At 37.8% G+C, this 20,213-nt stretch overlaps 1 protein-coding gene across 1 annotated transcript in view; it reads right to left on the bottom strand.

Annotated features, from left to right (window-relative positions):
• Positions 1–20,213, bottom strand: part of PolrMT (mitochondrial RNA polymerase) — a 395,821-nt gene that overhangs the window by 137,539 nt on the left and 238,069 nt on the right. The window contains exon 18 of the mRNA XM_090374544.1: positions 19,204–19,304. Within this exon, the coding sequence (XP_090230670.1) occupies positions 19,204–19,304 (101 nt within the window). The remainder of the gene's footprint in view (positions 1–19,203; positions 19,305–20,213) is intronic.

Below are 20,213 nucleotides of genomic sequence, written 5' to 3'. Positions count from 1 at the left end.
TAGAGCAATTTGAAGACAGGAGGCTGAGATGGTTTGAACATCTTCTATGCATGAATGAAGAAAGATGGCCTAAAATTTTATGAATGGATATTCCCTTCCATTACAAGGGAAGAGAAGATGAGGACATCCTAGAAAATCATGGAAGGAGGGGGCAATACCAGTTATGAGAGAGAGAAATTTGAAAGTTGAAGATGCCCAAGTCTGGTGACTTTGGAAAATGGAAACTACAAGGCAACGATCTGTCGTATAAAGTCGAACAAAGATAGAATACTACTTGTTTGTACGGTTTTGATGGTTGTCTTCCCAATAGTGGATAGCCAAGCATAAATCAGGTATAGCACCATTAGTGCTGCACCTGACAATCTATTATTTACTTAAATCACAAGACAAGATGTCAAATGGTGTAGAAACTAGAGTATATTTCCACTTATAGTGCAAAAAAAATAATAAATAAATACTAATAAGAATAATAAAATAAAAATTAATAGATAAATAATAAAATTAAATTAATCACCTATTTGACTCCCTCCTCAAGCAGGTATCAATCCAACTGACCTTTGAATCTCGCCAAATTGTCAGCTTCAGCCATCCATGGAGGCAACTTATTCCAATAATCAACAACTCGCTGGCTGAAAGAAACTTCCTGCTAAACCTCTTCCCTTGCAATTTGAATTTCCTACATGGCATAGACGTTGACCTAGTTAGTCAACCTACATAGCATAGATAAGGTGTCAGTGGTTCAGTAGGTAGTAAAATTCTGAGCATGATGGGTAAAAGGAAGGATTTATCGGACTTTGATAAAGGACAGATTGTGGATACTCGACGAGCTGTTGCTTTGATTTCCCAAACGGCTGAAGTGGTGCAGTGTTCGAGAGTCATCGTAGTTAAAGTGTACCAAGACTGGCGTCAAAATGGTCAAACAACAACCCGATGGAAAAACTGAAAAGGTCAGCGAAAGGTTGATGTTAGAGGTGAGGCTGGATCCGACCACCCGTACAGGCGAAGCACTGTTGAAGAGTTGACTACCCAATACAACATGGGTCAACCTGGAACAATATCTGGCATGATCATGCATCGCACACTAGCATGTATGGTCTATATCAGCAGACGACCCCTACAGCATCCTCTCCTAACCAAGGTTCATCGGCGTAAAAGACTCGTCTGGTGCAAATTGAATGCAAGTTGGACATTAGAAGACTGGAAGAAAGTGTGCTGGTCAAATGAATCACATTATTTACTCCACACCGTGGATGGTCGTGTACGGATTTGGCTTCAACAACACAAGGCTCTTCATGCACCATGCATGGTATCAAAAGAGCAGGCCGGTGGAGGCAGTTGTATGGTGTGGGGCATGTTTCACTGGCAGGAACTTGGACCCCTGGTGCATGTGGAACAACGTATCAGTGGTCTCCGCTATTGTCAACTGCTTGCTGACTGTGTACACCCTGCTATATTACACTTTTTTCCGAATGGCGATGGCGTCTTCCAAGATGGCGTGCCAAGCCATTAGGCACTTGTTGTGCAGGAATGGTTTGAGGAACACAGTTTTGACTTCCAGCATATCGATTGACCTCCGAACTCCCTCGATATCAATTCCATAGAGCACTTGGAGGACGCTGTAGAAAGGCACATCAGGCGCCTGGATACACCAATCACCTGCATACCTGCATTGCTGACCGCATTACACACAGCTTGGTTGGCCATACCTCCTGAATGCTTCTGACATTTTGTTGAATCAATGCCACGTCGGATAGCTACTATACTGAGAGCAAAAGGAGGACCCTATGAAGTATTAGGTAGGTGGTCATAATTCAGTGATCACTCAGTGTGTGTATATATATACACTAGGTGCTTACTAGGGGGCGCCGCTAAATTTCTTTTAATTGGCTTAATTTCTAAATTATTTTAGGAACGTTGCTTCAACACTACACTTTTCTTCTTTACCCCCCCCCTTATATTTTTCTGTTATTGTTATTTTATTTGGTTCAGTTCATTTTCACTCTACTGGTTTGCCATGCTACTGGCAATATCCTATTTTAATTTAACATATTATAAGTAAAATGTAGTGGATTGTGCTTTTCTGCTGCCAGGGATGTTAGCTTTTCTATTATTTTTTCTTATTTATTTTAATATATATTTCAGTAATTTTTATTTCTGGATTGATTTGATCATATTTAAATGGGGGGTAGCGTGACGATGTGCTAACGCTGCGTTCGTACCGCCATCTATAGTCTAATTTGTTTCTATATATTTTCAGTTCAACTACTGTTTTGTCAGTGGTGTGGTTTGGCCATATGAGTACTAGGCTTTCTGTTTATTATTATCTATTGCATCGGCAGTTTGATCTTAGTATCATTCTGTCATTGCATGGATTTGTTTAGCGTTCGAAATGCAGTGATTCCCTGACTATTATTGGCCTTGTGGTCCTCTATCGAGATGGGGCATAACGGTCAGTCTATTTTATTTTATTTTATTAATTTTCAGTTTATTTGGTCATGTAATGTTGTTAGTTTACATTTCCACCTTAGTGAGATTTTACATAATTCGGAAACAGGTGCTTACTAGGGGGTGGCACTAAATTTCTTTTAACTGGCTTAATTTCTAAATTATTTTAGGAACGTTGCTTCAACACTACCCTTTTCTTCTTTACCCCCCCCCCTTATATTTTTCTGTTATTGTTATTTGGTTCAGTTCATTTTCACTCTACTGGTTTGCCATGCTACTGGCAATATCCTATTTTAATTTAGCTTATTATAGGCAACATGTAGTGGATTGTGCTTTTCTGCTGCCACTGATGTTAGTTTTTCTATTATTTTTTCTTATTTATTTTAATATATATTTCAGTAATTTTTATTTCTCTATTTATTTTTTGGATTAATCTGATCATATATATATAACCATATAAATTAGAATAGGGATTAAAAATAAAAATAATGCAAACAGCATGGCATGATACCATGCTGCTGGTTATATGGTTATATTTCAAGCATCACGTAGGGGGAATATGCTTTTTGCTGCCTCTGATGTTTGGTGTACCTTTTTATTTTATTTTTATTATGAAAGATTCAGTTTCCAACTATTTTAAACGTACACACACACACTGAACAGGGATATTATATGATAATATTAACCAATCGGATTAATGCCATCAGTGATAGAACATTACATCTTTGTTAAATATATGCAGCAATGAAATAATGTTAAAATGTAGAGGCTGTCCTGTAGTTTAAAAATCCCGAAGCAATTCATGAACTAACCGGCCCCTAGGCAACAATGGTTAAACATAAATATTAAATTCAATAAAATATACATAATTAGCCATCCATGGGAAAAGATACTTTGCAAGGGACTTTGTCGAGGGCTAAACCCCTACAAAATACAAAACCCATGGCTGGCAGAGCTATCAGTTTCTGTTGTCATCTGCCTGTATAACTGGGACCGAAAGAAGTCCATATGGACCCGTAAGATCGGTATTAAAATAAAATAGAAATTATTATAATAAAATAGAAATTAAGTAGCTTATTAATAGTAATTTTGCAGAATACAGGCTGGATGACATTTAGCCCGACCGATAGCTGAAACAAAATAGTAAATAAGCAATGCTGAGAACCAAATAATCTGCTAAACTAGCTAACAAAAGGAGAATGGAGAGAAGGCTAGTTAAAGTAATAGTACCTCAATCCCCCTCAAATTGCTCTAATAGTTCATGAGGTATGAAAAAAAGAATAAGATAGTTAAAAGTAAAAAGTGAAGGAAAAGTGTTTATACGATTGTACATCGGATGGTACTGGGAGCGTAACTTCCCGACCCTATAAGAAAGGGATCCTAGTATAGTAAGAAGAGCCGGTAAAAGATGGTAATATATATCGAATAATGGAATACTGGAATGGCTAATTCCTAATTAACTAGCTAATTCCTAGCTACTTAATTTCTATTTTATTATATTATTTTATTTTAATACCCATCTTACTGGTCCATATGGACTTCTTTCGGTCCTAGTTATACAGGCAGATGACAACAGAAACTGATAGTTGTTGTTCTGGAGGCTTAATGGCACATAAGCTGCTAAGGCTATAATGTGCCTAAGAAACTGATAGCTCTACCAGCCATGGGTTTTGTATTTTGTAGGGGTTTAGCCCTCAACAAAGTCCCTTGCAAAGTATCTTTTCTCATGGATGGCTAATTATGTATATTTTATTGAATTTAATATTTATGTTTAACCATTGTTGCCTAGGGTCCGGTTAGTTCATGGATTGCTTCGGGTTTTTTAAACTACAAGACGGCCATTTTAACATTATTTCATTCCTGCATATATATATACACACACACACACACACACACACACACACACACACACACACACATATATATATCTATAATATTAAGGATAATATAAAGAACCATTAGAATAAGCAGATCAATCCAATAATAAATACCATCAGGGACCTAAGAAAACGCAAAAAAAAAAAAAAAAAAAATATTATCGCTTTTTACCGACAATCTAGATGATTTCAACTGGGGCCAACCACCCAGAATGAAGGCAAAAAACGACAAGAGGTTCTCTGTTTCTGTGATGATCAATATATGCTAAGTAATTTAAATCTAAACCAAATATAAACCAGTATAGGCCAAAATTAAATCGAATATAAATAAATCGAAGTTACAGTTATTGTCGTTTTAACTTTCTTTCTTTATTTTTTATCAATAATTATAAATATTATATCTATATATATATTTTTGTATTGACTTTTCTAAGTGTAGGTTGTTTTAATAAACCACTTGAATATATATACACATACACATATGTAAATATACACACACAAATTATACCACATGTGATCTGACTTAACTGTACTCACAATACAATTTGAGGTCAGACAAATTTGGAGGACAATCAATATGGTAATATCTTCTTCTAAAGACTCAATCATAGCGCGAGCACAATGACACGCTGCATTATTGTCTTGGAAAATCCCGTTTCTATCCAGGAAAAAATGCAATGTGCCAGGATACACATGGTCTCCTAAGAGCTGCCAGTACACTTTACCAGTGAAACATTGGTCCATATACACCAGGGATCCCAGTTCTTGCCAGAAAAATGTGCCCATATCAAGCAACCACCACCACCAACTGTCGGATAGTTAAGCACAAGAATGGTTCCATGGACTCATGTTGCTTGTACCACACATAAAGGCATCTGCTGGCATGTTGTATTTGGACTCATCTGATCTGCACACACTTCCAGTCCTCCAGTGTCCAACTAGTGTATTGCTGACATCACAGCATTCACTGTCGATGATCAGTGGTGAGGAGAGGGTGTCTCTTGGGTCATCTGCTGTGGAGCCCCATATGCCTGAGAGTGTGCAGTGCATTGTTATCTGGGATATTGTTCTTGCATTCCAGTCCCATACTATATTGCAATATCAACTGTCACACACTGAGTCTGTACAAAGCTATTCACCCTTCACTAATCATGAACATCCACCTCGTGTAATCCTTTACAGTTCTGTCAGCAGGAGATGGTTTTGACCTGTTTGACACTATTTTTTGTACACCTTAACCATAACCACAATGAGCCATGAGCAACTGACAAGACATGCAGTTTCCGATATGGAAACACCCGATGTACAAGTTCCCACAATCATGCCCCTTTGAAACTCTGCAATATCTTTATTACATCCCATAGCAGCTACTTTATTACTCTGACTTGCATGACCAGATTAAATTACCACTGCTTTAGCATAGGAAGCTGTTTGGCATTTTATACTGTGAGCTATGAGGCATAGTTCATTATGGATGACGTGGCCATAATTCAGTGATCCCAGAGTGTGTGTGTGTGTGTGTGCGTGTGTGTGTGTGTGTGTACGAGGGGATATCAAAATGTTCATACCCTTACCTAGAAATAATAGCACCAAAATGTGAAACTTCACAGGAACTTGAATCCTTTTCTATGTACTCTCCATGTATAGTAACACATTTCTCCCATCTATGGATCAATTGTTTAATGCCTTGATCATAGAAGTCCCCACTTTTTTTGCCTGAAAGCACAATTCCACTTCATTGATGACTTCCTGAGACGAATCACAGGGGCATCCACCATACTGGTATACCCAGCATTTGTCACCAACCGATCAAAAAGTTCTCGATATCCGCATTACACATATTCAACAGTTGGCGAGAACATTGCATTCAGCATTGCTTCTGCAATGGCATCAGCAATCTTGGAACCCATTGCGCAGAGACCTTAGACATGTGCAGATGGTCATGTAAAATGCTGTAGGTAGACCCATAACTAATTCCCACTGCATTTGCGATGAAATGAATTGTTACACGTCTGTCACTCAGCACCAGCTGCTCAACCTTTGCAACTGTCTCAATCTGTAGATGTTGATGGCCTTCCTTCTCTTGGCTTGTCAAAGACACTTGTACAACTGCACTGGAACTCCTGTTTCCACTTTTTTACAGTGTCACAGGATGGACAATTCTGCCCATAACAGCTTTAATTTCTTCGTCAATTTCCTCAGCTTTCTTGCCCTGCAAATGCAGGAATTTGATCGCTGCTCGTTACTCCACTTTATCAACCATAGCATCCTTCCTAAGATTCCAGGTTCCACTTCTGGTGTATGATTACCTATGGGAATGAAATTTCACATGTTAGTTATTGAATATGCAGACAACTTCTGTTAAAACGGCATCTTCCTACTGATGTTTTATCTAGGTCAGGGTACGAATCTTTGCTACCCCATCGCATATATATATATATATATACACACACGTATACAAACTGAGCATTTTAATCTTTTTTGTTGAGCAAATACTCTGTTAATACCAATATTACCTTTGTCAGTACATATGCCATTCTCCCGCATAAATGGCATTCTCCTGATCATGTTTTCATGGGATATGTTAGAAGGAAAAACTTCATTTAAACTTTTTTTTTTTTTTTTTTTTAAATCAATATAACACATTGTGACACTTTGATATCTGTTTCTTAGAATCAATGATTACTGGCTGAATCATTCAGATCATCTTGTTTTTGTACTTTTAGCAAGTAATTTCTTATCACAATATGAGTTTTGTTTCACTAAAAAAAATCAAATTAAAACGAAACTTATTTCCTATGGAAAATAAGTTTCCAGGAATTACTTCCTGGAAAATAAGATGCAGGATATTTCAGACACTGCTGGGAATCATTGGGGTACAAATAAACACATGGGTTGTGTTAGGGTAGCTAAAAAAAAAAAGAACAGGTGCATGTATACTTGCGTGTACACCAATGCTAGGAGTTCAGTAAATAAATTTGATGAATTTGAGGTATTGCTCAAAACATCAAAGGCAGATATTGTGGGGATTTCAGAGACGTAGTGTCACACAGATATAAGGAATGCAGAACTGGAATGCCTTGATCATAGAATGTCTACAGAAAGGATAGACGGGATAGGAAGGGAGAGGGATTATGCTATTAGTTAAGAAATACATAAAATCCAAGGAAGTGAAGCCAGTCGACATTGCTGGACAGTGCAGTGTCGAGTCAGTTTGGTGTGACATAAGCGTCGTCGGAAGATCAAAATTGAGAGTAGGAGTGTGCTATAGGCCTAATGACTCTGATGAGTATAATAAGAAACTCTACACGGAAATAGAGTGGGCCAGTAAATCAGAGAGTCTTATAATGGGGGATTTTAATTTCCCAGATATTGATTGGAATTTGGGGGCTGGTCACTTACACACTAGCAAGGCTTTAGTGGATTTATTGGATGATTGTTTTCTACATCAGCATGTTAGGGAGGCAACTAGAGGGAGTAATACTCTTGATTTGATTCTCAGTAGTGATTCTTCATGCATTAAGAATCTGCAGGTAAATGAACCACTAGGTGGCAGTGATCACAGTGTGGTGAAGTGGGATTTACTCAAAGAGGTAACTACCATTAGGGGTAAAGGGAAGGGTTATTGCTTTCGTAAAGGCGACTACGATGGACTGAGACAGTATTTAAATTCTATACAGTGGGACCAACTGATGATGTTATCAACAGCAAATTCAAAATGGGAAGCATTCAAAGAACTTATCTTGGAAGCTACTAGGCTTTACATACCAACTAAGAAATATTGTTCAAGGTTTAGGCCTAAGTGGATGTCAGATGAACTAATGAGACATACGGCAGAGAAGAAAAATGCATGGGATACATAAAATTACCACGTGACACAGAAGCCTATGATAGATACAAATTGATCTGTAACCAAGTTACAAAGGAGGTTAGGCAGGCGAAGGCAGCTTACGAGAAATCTTTGGCAAGGGATGCAAAGAAAAACAGCAAACAGTTCTTTACTTATGTAAACTCTAGAAGGAAGGGGATGAATCAGATTGGTCCACTTGATATCGATGGGTCAACTGTTGATGATCCTGCTCAGGTAGCTAACAAACTAAATGAATATTTTGCTTCGACATTCACACATGAGGAGTTATTCAGCGAGGGGAATGCCAGAGGTGGATTCAACTCTGGCAGTAAGCTAGAGAATCTTGTAATAACTGAGAGTAAAGTGGAGGAGAAATTGTTGAAGATAAATACAAGAAAGGCACCTGGGGTGGATGGGATCTATCCAATTATATTAAAGGAGGCAGCAAAGGAAGTAAGCAAACCCTTAGCCATAATTATAAGAGCTTCCTTGGACTGAGGGGAAGTACCCATAAACTGGAGATGTGCAAATGTGACCCCAATTCACAAAGGAGGATCAAAGGGCGACACAAGTAATTATAGACCTGTTTGTTTAACTTCTGTTCCCGGAAAATTAATGGAGGCACTGGTTAAAGAAGCACTGCAGGATCATCTAGACAAGACTTCAGTTATAGCTCAGACACAGCATGGTTTTGTTAAGGGGAAGTCTTGCCTGACCAATTTGATTGGATACTATGATGCAGTCACAAAAGAACTGGATGCAGGGAATAACTTTGATATTATATACTTGGATCTTAGAATGGCTTTTGATACTGTTGCACATGGAAGACTGCTGCACAAATTGGAGCAGTGAGGCACTGGAGGCAAATTGCTGCTATGGATAAAGGGGTGGTTGAGGTGGAGAAGACGGAGAGTGGTAATCAATGGACACTGCTCATCATGGACTAATATTATTAGTGGAGTCCCTCAGGGTTCGGTATTGGGTCCATTATTGTTTTCTGTATTTATAAATGATATTGATGATGGTATATCAAGCTTAATGTCCAAGTTTGCAGACAATACGAAGGTTGGCAGGGTTGTCAAGGACACTACTGACACTATATTATTGCAACAGGATCTGGAAAGGTTGAGCAGATGGGTTGAGAGGTGGCAAATGAAGTTTAACATTGACAAATGTAAAGTACTGCATATGGGAAACAGCAACCCCAGAGCAACGTATCAACTCTGTGGTACTACATTGACAGTGGTAGAGAATGAAAGGGACTTGGGGGTGGTTGTGCAGGCAGATATGAAGTTTTCTGAGCAGTGCAGACGGGTTGCAAGAGTAGCTCATGGTGTATTGTCGATGATAGATAGGAATTTTTCTAGCAGGGATAAGGAGGTGATTATTCCCTTGTATAAGGCAATGGTCAAGCCACACCTAGAGTACTGTATACAGGTCTGGAGGCCTCATTGCAAGAAGGATGTGGAGATGCTGGAACGAGTACAGCAACAAGATTAGTGAATGGAACAAAGGGGTGCTCTTACGAAGAAAGGCTTAAGTTTTGCAAATTACAGTGTCTGGAGACTAGGCACCAGCGAGGTGATCTGATAGAGGTGTATAAAGCCTTGAATGGTTTGAGCATGCTCAATGCTGATGGGATTCTTCCTCTTGCTCAGAATAATCACCTGAGAGGGCATAAATTCAAATTGAGGAAAGACAGATGTAGGATAGACGTGCGGAAATTTGCCTTTAGCCAGCGGGTGGTTGGTTGGTGGAACAGACTTCCATCCCTTGTCGTGGCAGTTGATAGCCTAAATAAGTTTAAGGCTCAGCTGGACAGGTATTTTGAATGAACATGGGGGTGAAGTGGAAGTGGTTATTTTTTATTTATTTATTGATTTATTTTATCTTTTTTTTTTGGCTGATGCTGCATAAGCTTGCTTTCTTGCATCAAATGCCTCTACTAATGCTAATGCTATAATCACAGAATACCAGCAAATATTCTTTACCAGTATGATATCTCCCGACCATTTAAAAATTAACACAGAGCCCATGTAAAATTTTTATTGTTTAACTTATATTCTTACAACCAGCTACTGTCACATTGGATGCGCTCAGATCCCATGGAAACAAAATTCTCTTTGTACTGTTATCTGTTATCTGCCCAGTTTGAGGCTACTAGTGCTCACATGTGAAATGGCTGACTTGCATGTAGCAACAACAAAAACAATGTATTTGTTTCGTCTCCCCAGATAGGTGTCATAATCTCCCCATCATTTTCCCACACATAAACCTATTAAAAGGATATACAGTAGAACCTCACTAATTGGTCACCTTCGGGACCAGAGGGGTGACCAATTAGTGAAATAGACCATTTAGTGAGGGAGTAAATAAAAAGTAAATTTATAACTGTAAAAAACTAGGAATTATTTATTTAGCTTAAACTTCAATGCATATACAGTAATTTAAAAAATTACATGTGTATATTTAAGAACACTTTTAACTTAATAAAAAAAAAAGAAAACTTATTTACATTACAGCAATTTGAAGTTGTATATACATAATTTATTTGTTTAAAAAAAAAAATCTGTTATTTTTGTTTTGTATTTAGTATTGTCAGTGTTTTTCAGTAGCCAAGTTGTAAATTTGTCGTAGTAAAATTATTTTTGGCATTTCTGCTTCTTCTTGGCATTCATATCAATTGATTATATCTGTCAGAGATTGACTGGCTTCCTTATGAGAAATGATAGATTTTGTGGGCCTGTCGTATTCTTTATCTACTACTTCAGTAGATCCCACAGAAATAGGAGACAATTTCATCATCCGTAAAAATCTGGGTACGAGGTTAGCCTGTCTGGGTACGAGGTTAGCCTGTGCGGACGAAGCTCTTCAACGCTCTTGGAACAGAGAAGTTTTTTCTGATTTATTAGCTTAAATTGTCATATTAACTTATTTTCTTGAGTAGCTTTATATTCCTAGTTACGATACTTAGTTTAAAGTTTAACTTAGACAGAGATTTTGTAGGTATCGGTATCAAATCCACGTGTTACAAATTGAACGAGAGGTCTTTTATTTTTAACCAAATTTAGTCGATTTATTAACCAATTGTTATATCAAATTATCTTCTACAAGTAGATTATAGACCTAGTCAGGATCCTCAGTTTATTCTAAATTGAGATAGCGAGATTTGGAAGCTAATCAATACTTACCAGTCCGTAGAAGTACCGTTCGTGAATCCCGGCATTTTTACACGATAGCATAAGCTTAGTGTAGTATAGTGCATAATATAATATTGTCAATCAATTAATCAGTGAATATATTAATCTTGATAAACTTTATTGTCAATTAAATTGTACTTTTAACTATATATATATATATATATATATATATATAACGACTTGGTCGTAACAAATAATTAATACATAACTATAGTGGTACACGTGATACGGAAGTTGTATAAAGGGAACTCATAGAAAACACTAGATACCAAAAAAATAAATATAGCGTTATAACTGTTTTGGGATATAACTTAAGGAATTAATTTTGTTTTGAAATTTTATTGAATAAATCGGAATCATGACTCAGACCAGAGCAGCAAAGCAAAAGGCTCAAGCTAATGGGAGTGCTGTGGTTCAGGGGAGAACTGAGGGGGGCAGTTGCCCTCTGAATCACAGTCTTTTAAAATGCACTGTTTGCTTGATGTTTGCAGAGCAGTCGGGTACGGGACATGATACTGCCAAGGGGGATATCTTTGTGTGTGCACGATGTAAGGAGTGCAAGGAAATCAGGCGACAACTCAGCGTTGTTATGGGCCTTTATGAGAGCTTGAAGGACAGGGTGGATGCCCTCGAAGGAAATAAATTGAGGGACCCATCAAGCTCTCAGCTGCCCACATCAACGCCAGAGCTTGCACTTGGTCATCAGGCAACACAGAGGCAGCCCCCTAGGCAGAATGCGCTGGTCCCACAGGAACTAGTAGTTGTTGGTGACTCTATTGTCAGGGAAACGGGGAACATGCTTTGTAAAAAGGATAGGTGGAATAGGACCAGGGTATGTCTGCCAGGGGAAAAGGTTGATGACGTTGTAGAGCGGATATCATCTTTTAAGGGCACAAAAGGTGATATAGTTGCACACGTTGGCACTAATGATATTAAGAGTAGGAGACCAGCGGAATTACTTAGCAAGTACAGGTCACTGTTGAAAAAAAGCCGTGAATTAGGGTTGAATTTGAAAGTGTCTGCAATTCTGCCCAGATCAATTCGGCCCTGGAGGGATTGTGCAAGGCTCAAGGGGTAGAATTTTTTTCAGCCTGGACTGTACTTGTTAACAGGAGAGATTGCTTCTACAGGGATGGGATACACTTAAATAGAAAGGGTGCAAGAATTTTTGCTGATGCTGTCGAGGCAGTGTTAGGTGGGTCGGAAAACTGCTAGTTGGGGGGGATACAAGGACTAATAGATTAACAGTAGCCACTGGCAGAGGTGGAAGTGATTCTTGCACTGCTTCTATTGAAATGAGCAGAAGCCTGAAAAACAAGATGCAGGATATTTCAGAGACTGCTGGGAGTCATTGCGGTACAAGTAAACACATGGGTTGTGTTAGGGTAGCTAAGAATAGAAACAGGTGCATGTATACCTGCGTGTACACCAATGCTAGGAGTTTGGTAAATAAATTTGATGAATTTGAGGTATTGCTCAAAACATCAAAGGCAGATATTGTTGGGATATCAGAGACGTGGTGTCACGCAGATATAAGGAATGCGGAACTGGAATTTGGGGAATACAATGTGTATAGAAAGGATAGACATGACAGGAGGGGAGGAGAGGTTATGCTATTAGTTAAGAAACACATAAAGTCCAAGGAAGTGAAGCCAGTTGACATCGATGGACAGGGCAGTGTTGAGTCAGTTTGGTGTGACATAAGCATAGGGAAATCAAAATTGAGAGTAGGAGTGTGCTATAGGCCTAATGACTCTGATGAGTATAATAAGATATTGTACAGGGAAATAGAGTGGGCCAGTAAATCAGAGAGTCTTATAATGGGAGATTTTAATTTCCCAGATATTGACTGGAATTTGTGGATTGGTCACTCGCACACTAGCAAGGCTTTTGTGGATTTATTGGATGATTGCTTTCTACATCAGCATGTTCGGGAGGCAACTAGAGGGAGCAATACTCTTGATCTGATTATCAGTAGTGATTCTTCATGCATTAATAATCTGCAGATAAATGAACCACTAGGTGGCAGTGATCACAGTGTGTTGAAGTGGGATTTACTCAAGGAGGTAACTACCATCAGAGGTAAAGGGAAGGGTTTTTGTTTTCGTAAAGGTGATTATGATGGTCTGAGACAGTATTTAAATTCTATACAGTGGGACCAACTGATGATGTTACCAACAGCAAACCCAAAATGGGTAGCATTCAAGGAACTAATCTTGGAGGCTACCAGGTTTTACATACCAACTAAGAAATATTGTTCAAGGTTTAGGCCTAAATGGTTGTCAGATGAACTAATGAGACATGTGGCAGAGAAGAAAAATGCATGGGATACATACAAATTAATGGGTGACATGGAGCCTATGATAGATATAAGTTGGTCTGTAACCAAGTCACAAAGGAGATTAGGCAGGCAAAGGCACACTACGAAAAATCCTTGGCAAAGGATGCAAAGAAAAACAGAAAGAGTTCTTTACCTATTTAAACTCAAGAAGGAAAGGGATGAATCAGATTGGTCCACTGGATATTGATGGTTCAACAGTTGAGGATCCTGCTCAGGTGGCTAACAATCTAAATGAGTATTTTCATCTACATTCACGCACGAGGAGTTATACAGGAAGGAGAATGATGTAGGTAAAGTAAATATTGGCAGTGAGCTGGATGATTTTGTAATAACTGAGAGGAAAGTGGAGGAGAGATTGTTGAGGATAAACATAAAAAAACACCTGGGGTGGATGGGATCTATCCAGTTATATTAAAGGAGGCAGCAAAGGAAGTAAGCAAACCCCTAGCCATAATTATGAGAGCTTCTTTGGACTCAGGGGAGGTACCCATAGACTGGAGATGTGCAAATGTAACCCCAATTCACAAAGGAGGATCAAAGGCTGACACAAGTAATTATAGACCTGTTAGTTTAACTTCTGTTCCAGGTAAATTAATGGAGGAATTGGTTAAAGAAGCACTGCAGGATCATCTAGTCAAGAATTCAGTAATAGCTCAGACGCAGCATGGTTTTGTTAAGGGCAGGGCTTGCCTGACCAATCTGATTGGATACTATGATGTAGTCACAAAAGAACTGGATGCAGGGAATAACTTTGATATTATCTATTTGGATCTTAGAAAGGCTTTTGATACTGTTGCAGATGGAAGACTGCTGCACAAATTGGAGCAGTGTGGCATTGGAGGCAAATTGCTGCTATGGATAAGGGGATGGTTGAGTGGCAGAAGACAGAGAGTGGTAATCAGTGGACACTGCTCAACGTGGACTAATGTTATTAGTGGAGTTCCTCAGGGTTCAGTGTTGGGTCCGTTGTTGTTTTCGGTGTTTATGAATGATATTGATGATGGGATATCAAGTTTAATGTCCAAGTTTGCAGATGATACAAAGGTTGGCAGGGTTGTTAAGGACACTACTGACGCTATGCTGCTGCAACAGGAACTGGAAAGGTTGAACAGATGGGCTGAGAGGTGGCAAATGAAGTTTAACACTGACAAATGTAAAGTACTACATATGGGAAACAGTAACCCCAGAGCAACATATCAACTCTGCAGTACTACACTGACAGTGGTGGAGAATGAAAAGGACCTGGGGGTAATTGTGCAGGCAGATATGAAGTTCTCTGAGCAGTGCAGACGAGCTGCAAGAGTAGCTCATGGTGTCTTGTCAATGATATACAGGAATTTTTCTAGCAGGGATAAGGAGGTGATTATTCCCTTGTATAAGGCAATGGTTAGGCCACATCTTGAGTACTGTATACAGGTCTGGAGGCCTCATTTCAAGAAGGATGTAGAGCTGCTGGAACGGGTACAGAGAAGGGCAACAAGATTAGTGAATGGAACAAAGGGTTGCTCTTACGAAGTAAGGCTTAAGTTTTGCAAATTACATAGTCTGGAGACTAGGCACCGGCGAGGTGATCTGATAGAGGTGTATTAGGCTTTGAATGGTTTGAGCATGCTCAATGCCAATGGGATTCTTCATCTTGCTCAAAATAATCACCTCAGAGGGCATAAATTCAAATTGAGGAAGGACGGATGTCGGATAGATGTGCGGAAATTTGCCTTTGGCCAGCGGGTGGTTGGTTGGTGGAACCGACTTCCGTCACTTGTTGTTGAAGTTGATAGCCTAAACAAATTTAAGGCTCAACTGGACAGGTATTTCGAACGAACGGAGGGGTGACATGGGAGTGGTGTGTGTGTTTTTTTTGTTTTTTTTTGGCTGATGCTGAATAAGCTTGCTTTCTTGCATCATATGCCTCTACTAATGCTAATGCTAAAATGCTAGTGCTAAAATTTCGTAACCTACATCCGTTGTGTCTATAGCGCACCAATTTTTGACATCGTCTTCATTTAAGTTTTTGAATATTGGCAAGGATCTGCAAATTTCTGTTAAAACTGGTGGTGTGAGACCAGAATCTTCTTGTCCTGCAGAGTCAGGATGTACTGTTTGAGATGGCCAGAGCTTATTCCAGGCAGATTTTAGCGTCTTTTCAGGAACACTTTGCCACGCATCAGCTGCATTATAGATAGCATACTTATAGCATATTTCTTCCAGAACTATTCTACCTCTAAATTATTTTCACATAGTGCCAAGTTCTGTAAAAATAATTTTCTATAATGCATCTTAAAACTCTCTATAATGCCCTGGTCCATTGGCTGTAATAGGCAAGTTGTATTTAGCTGGAAGAAATATGCAATGAATGTTGTTATGGGATGAAAATTCTTCTAAATTGTCAAGGGGATGGGCAGGAGCATTGTTCATTATCAAAAGGGTTTTTTCTGGGAGGTTTTTTGTTTTAAGGTAAGAAAGTACTTGGGGACAAAATTCTTCTGTAAACCATTGCTTAAAAATTTCTTTGTTCATTCAGGCATTATTTTGGGCATAATATTTTACAGGCAGTAAATTATAATTCATGTTCTTAAAATCACATGTTTTTTTGCCTTGCCGATTACTGTAATATCATTTTGTGGTTCCACTAGCATTGGAACAAACAAAAATTGTTAAACGCTCTTTCCTTGACTTAAATCCTGGGGCAAAAGATTCTGATCCAGATGCCAATGTTTTTTGAGGAAGTGCTTTCCAGTATAATCCTGACTCGTCACAATTATACGCCTGTTCCACACACAATCCAAGATCACTAATACGGGCTCTTAGTTTTTCGCAATAACGCACTAGGATTTCACCGTTAGCACTCATCTTCTCTCCTTCAATCCATAGATGCCGAATACCGTGCCGCTCCTTAAACCTATGGAGCCAACCTTGACTTGCTTTAAAATTTGGGTGGGTCACCATTCAATTTTTGATTCATTTGGAGCGCCTTTTCGATGATAATTGGTCCACTTAATGGAATCCCTTGGGAGTGTTGCTGAGTGAACCATATAAACATGGCTTCGTCCAATTTGTCAAGTGTCGCTGTAGTCAGCCTTTTTCTTTTTGAAACGTTTCCATCAGCAGCCTCTGTTTTGCACATAAATTCTTCAATTTTGTCCCCATTCTTTTTTATATTATTAATCATGGTACTTGGGACACCATATATTTCCGAGAGTTTTGATGTACTTTCACCTTTACGAAGACGTAAAATTTCATATTTTTTCGGCAAATCCAAACTTATGAGTACGTTTAGCAGACATGACTTAAGTCACTCGAACACACTTAGAAACGTGAAATTAACAAGGACTATGACCGCGAACAGCTCTAATGGAATACATACTGACTAAAAACTAAGTCACAGTGGAAGGAGAGGAAGAACTTCTACAAACTGGCTCTAAACAGCCAGCTAGGAAACAATCACCACTGTTTTCTGTTTACTATTTGGGGAAGAACGGTTTTACTGAGATGTGTTTGAATCAGTATCTTTCAATTGAATTCTGAGGAACATGGATTATGACTTTGTTCCCTGTTATTTTCTTTCCCCGTCTGCTTCCTACTCTATCACAAATATACATTAGATTTGGGAATCAAAAAGATATCATGACAATTCCGGGAAAACAAAAAAAAAAAAAAAAAAAACTCATCCTCCAAAGGTGACCAATTACAGAGGGAGACCATTTAGCGGGGTTCTATTGTAATTCAAAAGAAAGGTTTTTCTGTTTGAGTTTTAAATGGTCAGTAGTTATCATACCAGTAAAGAATATTTGCTCATGTTCTGTGATTATAAGAAATGAGTTTCAAATAGATTCAGGGATTTTTTTTAGTGAAATAAAACTCTTATTGTTTATCATTTTTCTAATTGTTATTGCAACACTTTGTCTTCAAACAACAATACATACAAATAACAAGATGCAAAATTCTTAGTGGTAATACATTAAGCTAACAGTGTAGACATTACTGTTTTCAATTACATAATAGAAAATTATTTTATTTATTTTATTTTTTTTTTTTGCAGATAACATTAACCTAGGTTAATGCTACTTGTTTACAAGAGCCATATTATTTAGAAGATAGAATTTCTGCAATATCACCTGTGTTGTTAAAATAGGCTTTAATCAATTTTGTATTTCCACTATTTCCTTAGAAATTCCTCTGCTGTGAAGAAAATTCAAGTCACCTGTCTAGAAATTCCTCCTCACAATGTATGGTATAACACATTTCTTTTAATTCATTTTGCATGTTGCTATGTCTAATCTTCTTTCTAATGATAGTAACCAATAGTGGAACCCCACAACATTAACAGTTTTATTCAAGGCAATCAGCTTATAAGAACTTTTGCAGTACTACAACCAACCAGAACTTTAATTATTATTATTACAGATCTAGGCTAGTGTTTGATGTTGCCAAAGCTCAAGCACTATTGGATTTGTGTATTTGTGTATTTGCCAAATTTAAGGTGGTAGATGACTTTCATCAACCGGTGAAATACCACCACTTTGCTTATTGGAGGCTTGAAGTGGTCAAACCCATGTTTAGTCTCTAGAACAAAGTTTCCGGCATTCCCCCCCCCCATACTTCTCCTTCAACCCATGCACAGTACTAAGTACTATAGGTTTTGATACCTTTCGTGTTTGGAGTTTTCATAAAAAAAAAAAAAAAAAAAGAGAAAAGGGCTTTTTCCAAGAGGTTTGAGTGTTTTTACCTGCTTTATTTATTTCATTTTGTCACTAGCAATGATCCTGGGTCAGTTTATTGTCTGAAAATACAATTTGGGCAACCGCCCATCATCTTTGTTCTTTTAAATGAAGTGAATTTTTAAATGTTCTTTTAAATTAAATGAATTTTTATTGTCTAATCAAATTAAACTTATAAATTCCCTTCTCAAGTTCCATTTTTGGTACAGATAATATTCCAAACTGTTATCTAAAGATAACCAGTTTTTTTGAATTTTTTTAAAACATTTTATTTTATTTATACAGTCAGTCACCAGTGACTGACTTTTCAGCTTTTGTCTCCCAAGATTCGGAAAGATACTAAGTTGTTCAAGTCCCTAAATGTGCAATTACTTAATTACATCCTGTCTATTTGTTTTCCAATATTTGAGATCTCTGACAAAACTCTATTCCATGTGTCATCAACCTATAGCATTAGTAGTGAAGGCCAAACCAGGGATCAAATTAGATAGTACAAGGAGACAATTACATGTAGTCACCCAAACAAGACACTGCCACAATTATTACCACAGAGGCAGAAAGGTGATCTTGTGTTCTAAATTAATTTCAAAATAAAGCTCTCTTGAATGCATTTCAAAAAACCCCTCTGTGTTTACCCATTTTAAAATTAACAGCAAGTAGTTTCTGTTGATAAAGATTTCAGAAATTCACCACTCCAATAATCACAAGAAAATAGTCATAAGACATAAATAAGGTCAAATACTTAATGGGGGAAAGGGAAGGTGATACTTACGAAAATATTTTTGGAAATGGTGGACACTCAGAAGGCGGTATGGCAATGTCCAATTCATCACTACCTTTATTCTTGAATATTTCCAAAACTATGTCCAGCACCTATTTAAAAATAACACTTTTTAACTTATTTTAAATAAAAATCAAAAACAAATTCAGCCAAACATTAAAATAAAATGACTTCATTTTCCTTTAAGAATCAGTGATACCTTATCACTCATACTAAATACTTTCATATAAAAGTTTATATTGCTCAGTCTTTTAGAATAAAACCTTTTCTCCCCAACAATTGCAGAGCAAAGAAATTTGCGATCTGAATTATATTTGGCACAGCATTTCCTTTAAAGTTTAATAACGATATGCAATAAAAGGTTTGCCTTATATGCAATTTTTGTGTATTGTCTCTTTTTCTTCCTTTTGGTTAGGTGGGTAGACACAGGTAGTTTTAGCAAGATCATAGTTAATTCTACTAACCTACTGTGGGGAGTGTAACTTCCTATTATTTTGGGACAGAAATTTGGTTTGCTAGGGTAATGGTACACTCTTTCCAGTGGCAGTGCAGCCAAAAAAAAAATATACAGTTTAGGTATATTTTTTGGATTTTACAAATATCTTGATTATTTCAGTAAACCACGGCTTATTGCAGATGAGTCTAACCCATGTAGATCATGTGCAGCCTAGCCCATTTCTTTGCACTGTGCATCTCATGATCATACAAGCACCCCTAAAGTGTTATGTGCTACAAGTTTAAATCTAGTACATAACAAAATATAGTTAAATTGACAATTTAAAAATTATATTAGTGCATTGTTATGAGTTTTCCTATACAGTAAACCCCCGCTATTCACGGTTTCGCGGTCGCTGATTTAATATAAAATGAAACCTAAAAAATGTGAATTTTAAATCGCCGTGAACATTTTCCGCCATAAAAAAACATGGGCGTGGCTAAAATCATCTTTCCTGGTCAAAACAGCACTCAGTGGGTGGGGGGAGAGGGGTGACAAAATCGCG

This window comes from Mastigoproctus giganteus, chromosome 5, assembly GCF_048544385.1.
Source record: "Mastigoproctus giganteus isolate SK-2022 chromosome 5, ASM4854438v1, whole genome shotgun sequence".
Classification (NCBI taxonomy): domain Eukaryota; kingdom Metazoa; phylum Arthropoda; class Arachnida; order Uropygi; family Thelyphonidae; genus Mastigoproctus; species Mastigoproctus giganteus.
This window is presented reverse-complemented; position numbering and strand designations above follow the sequence as displayed.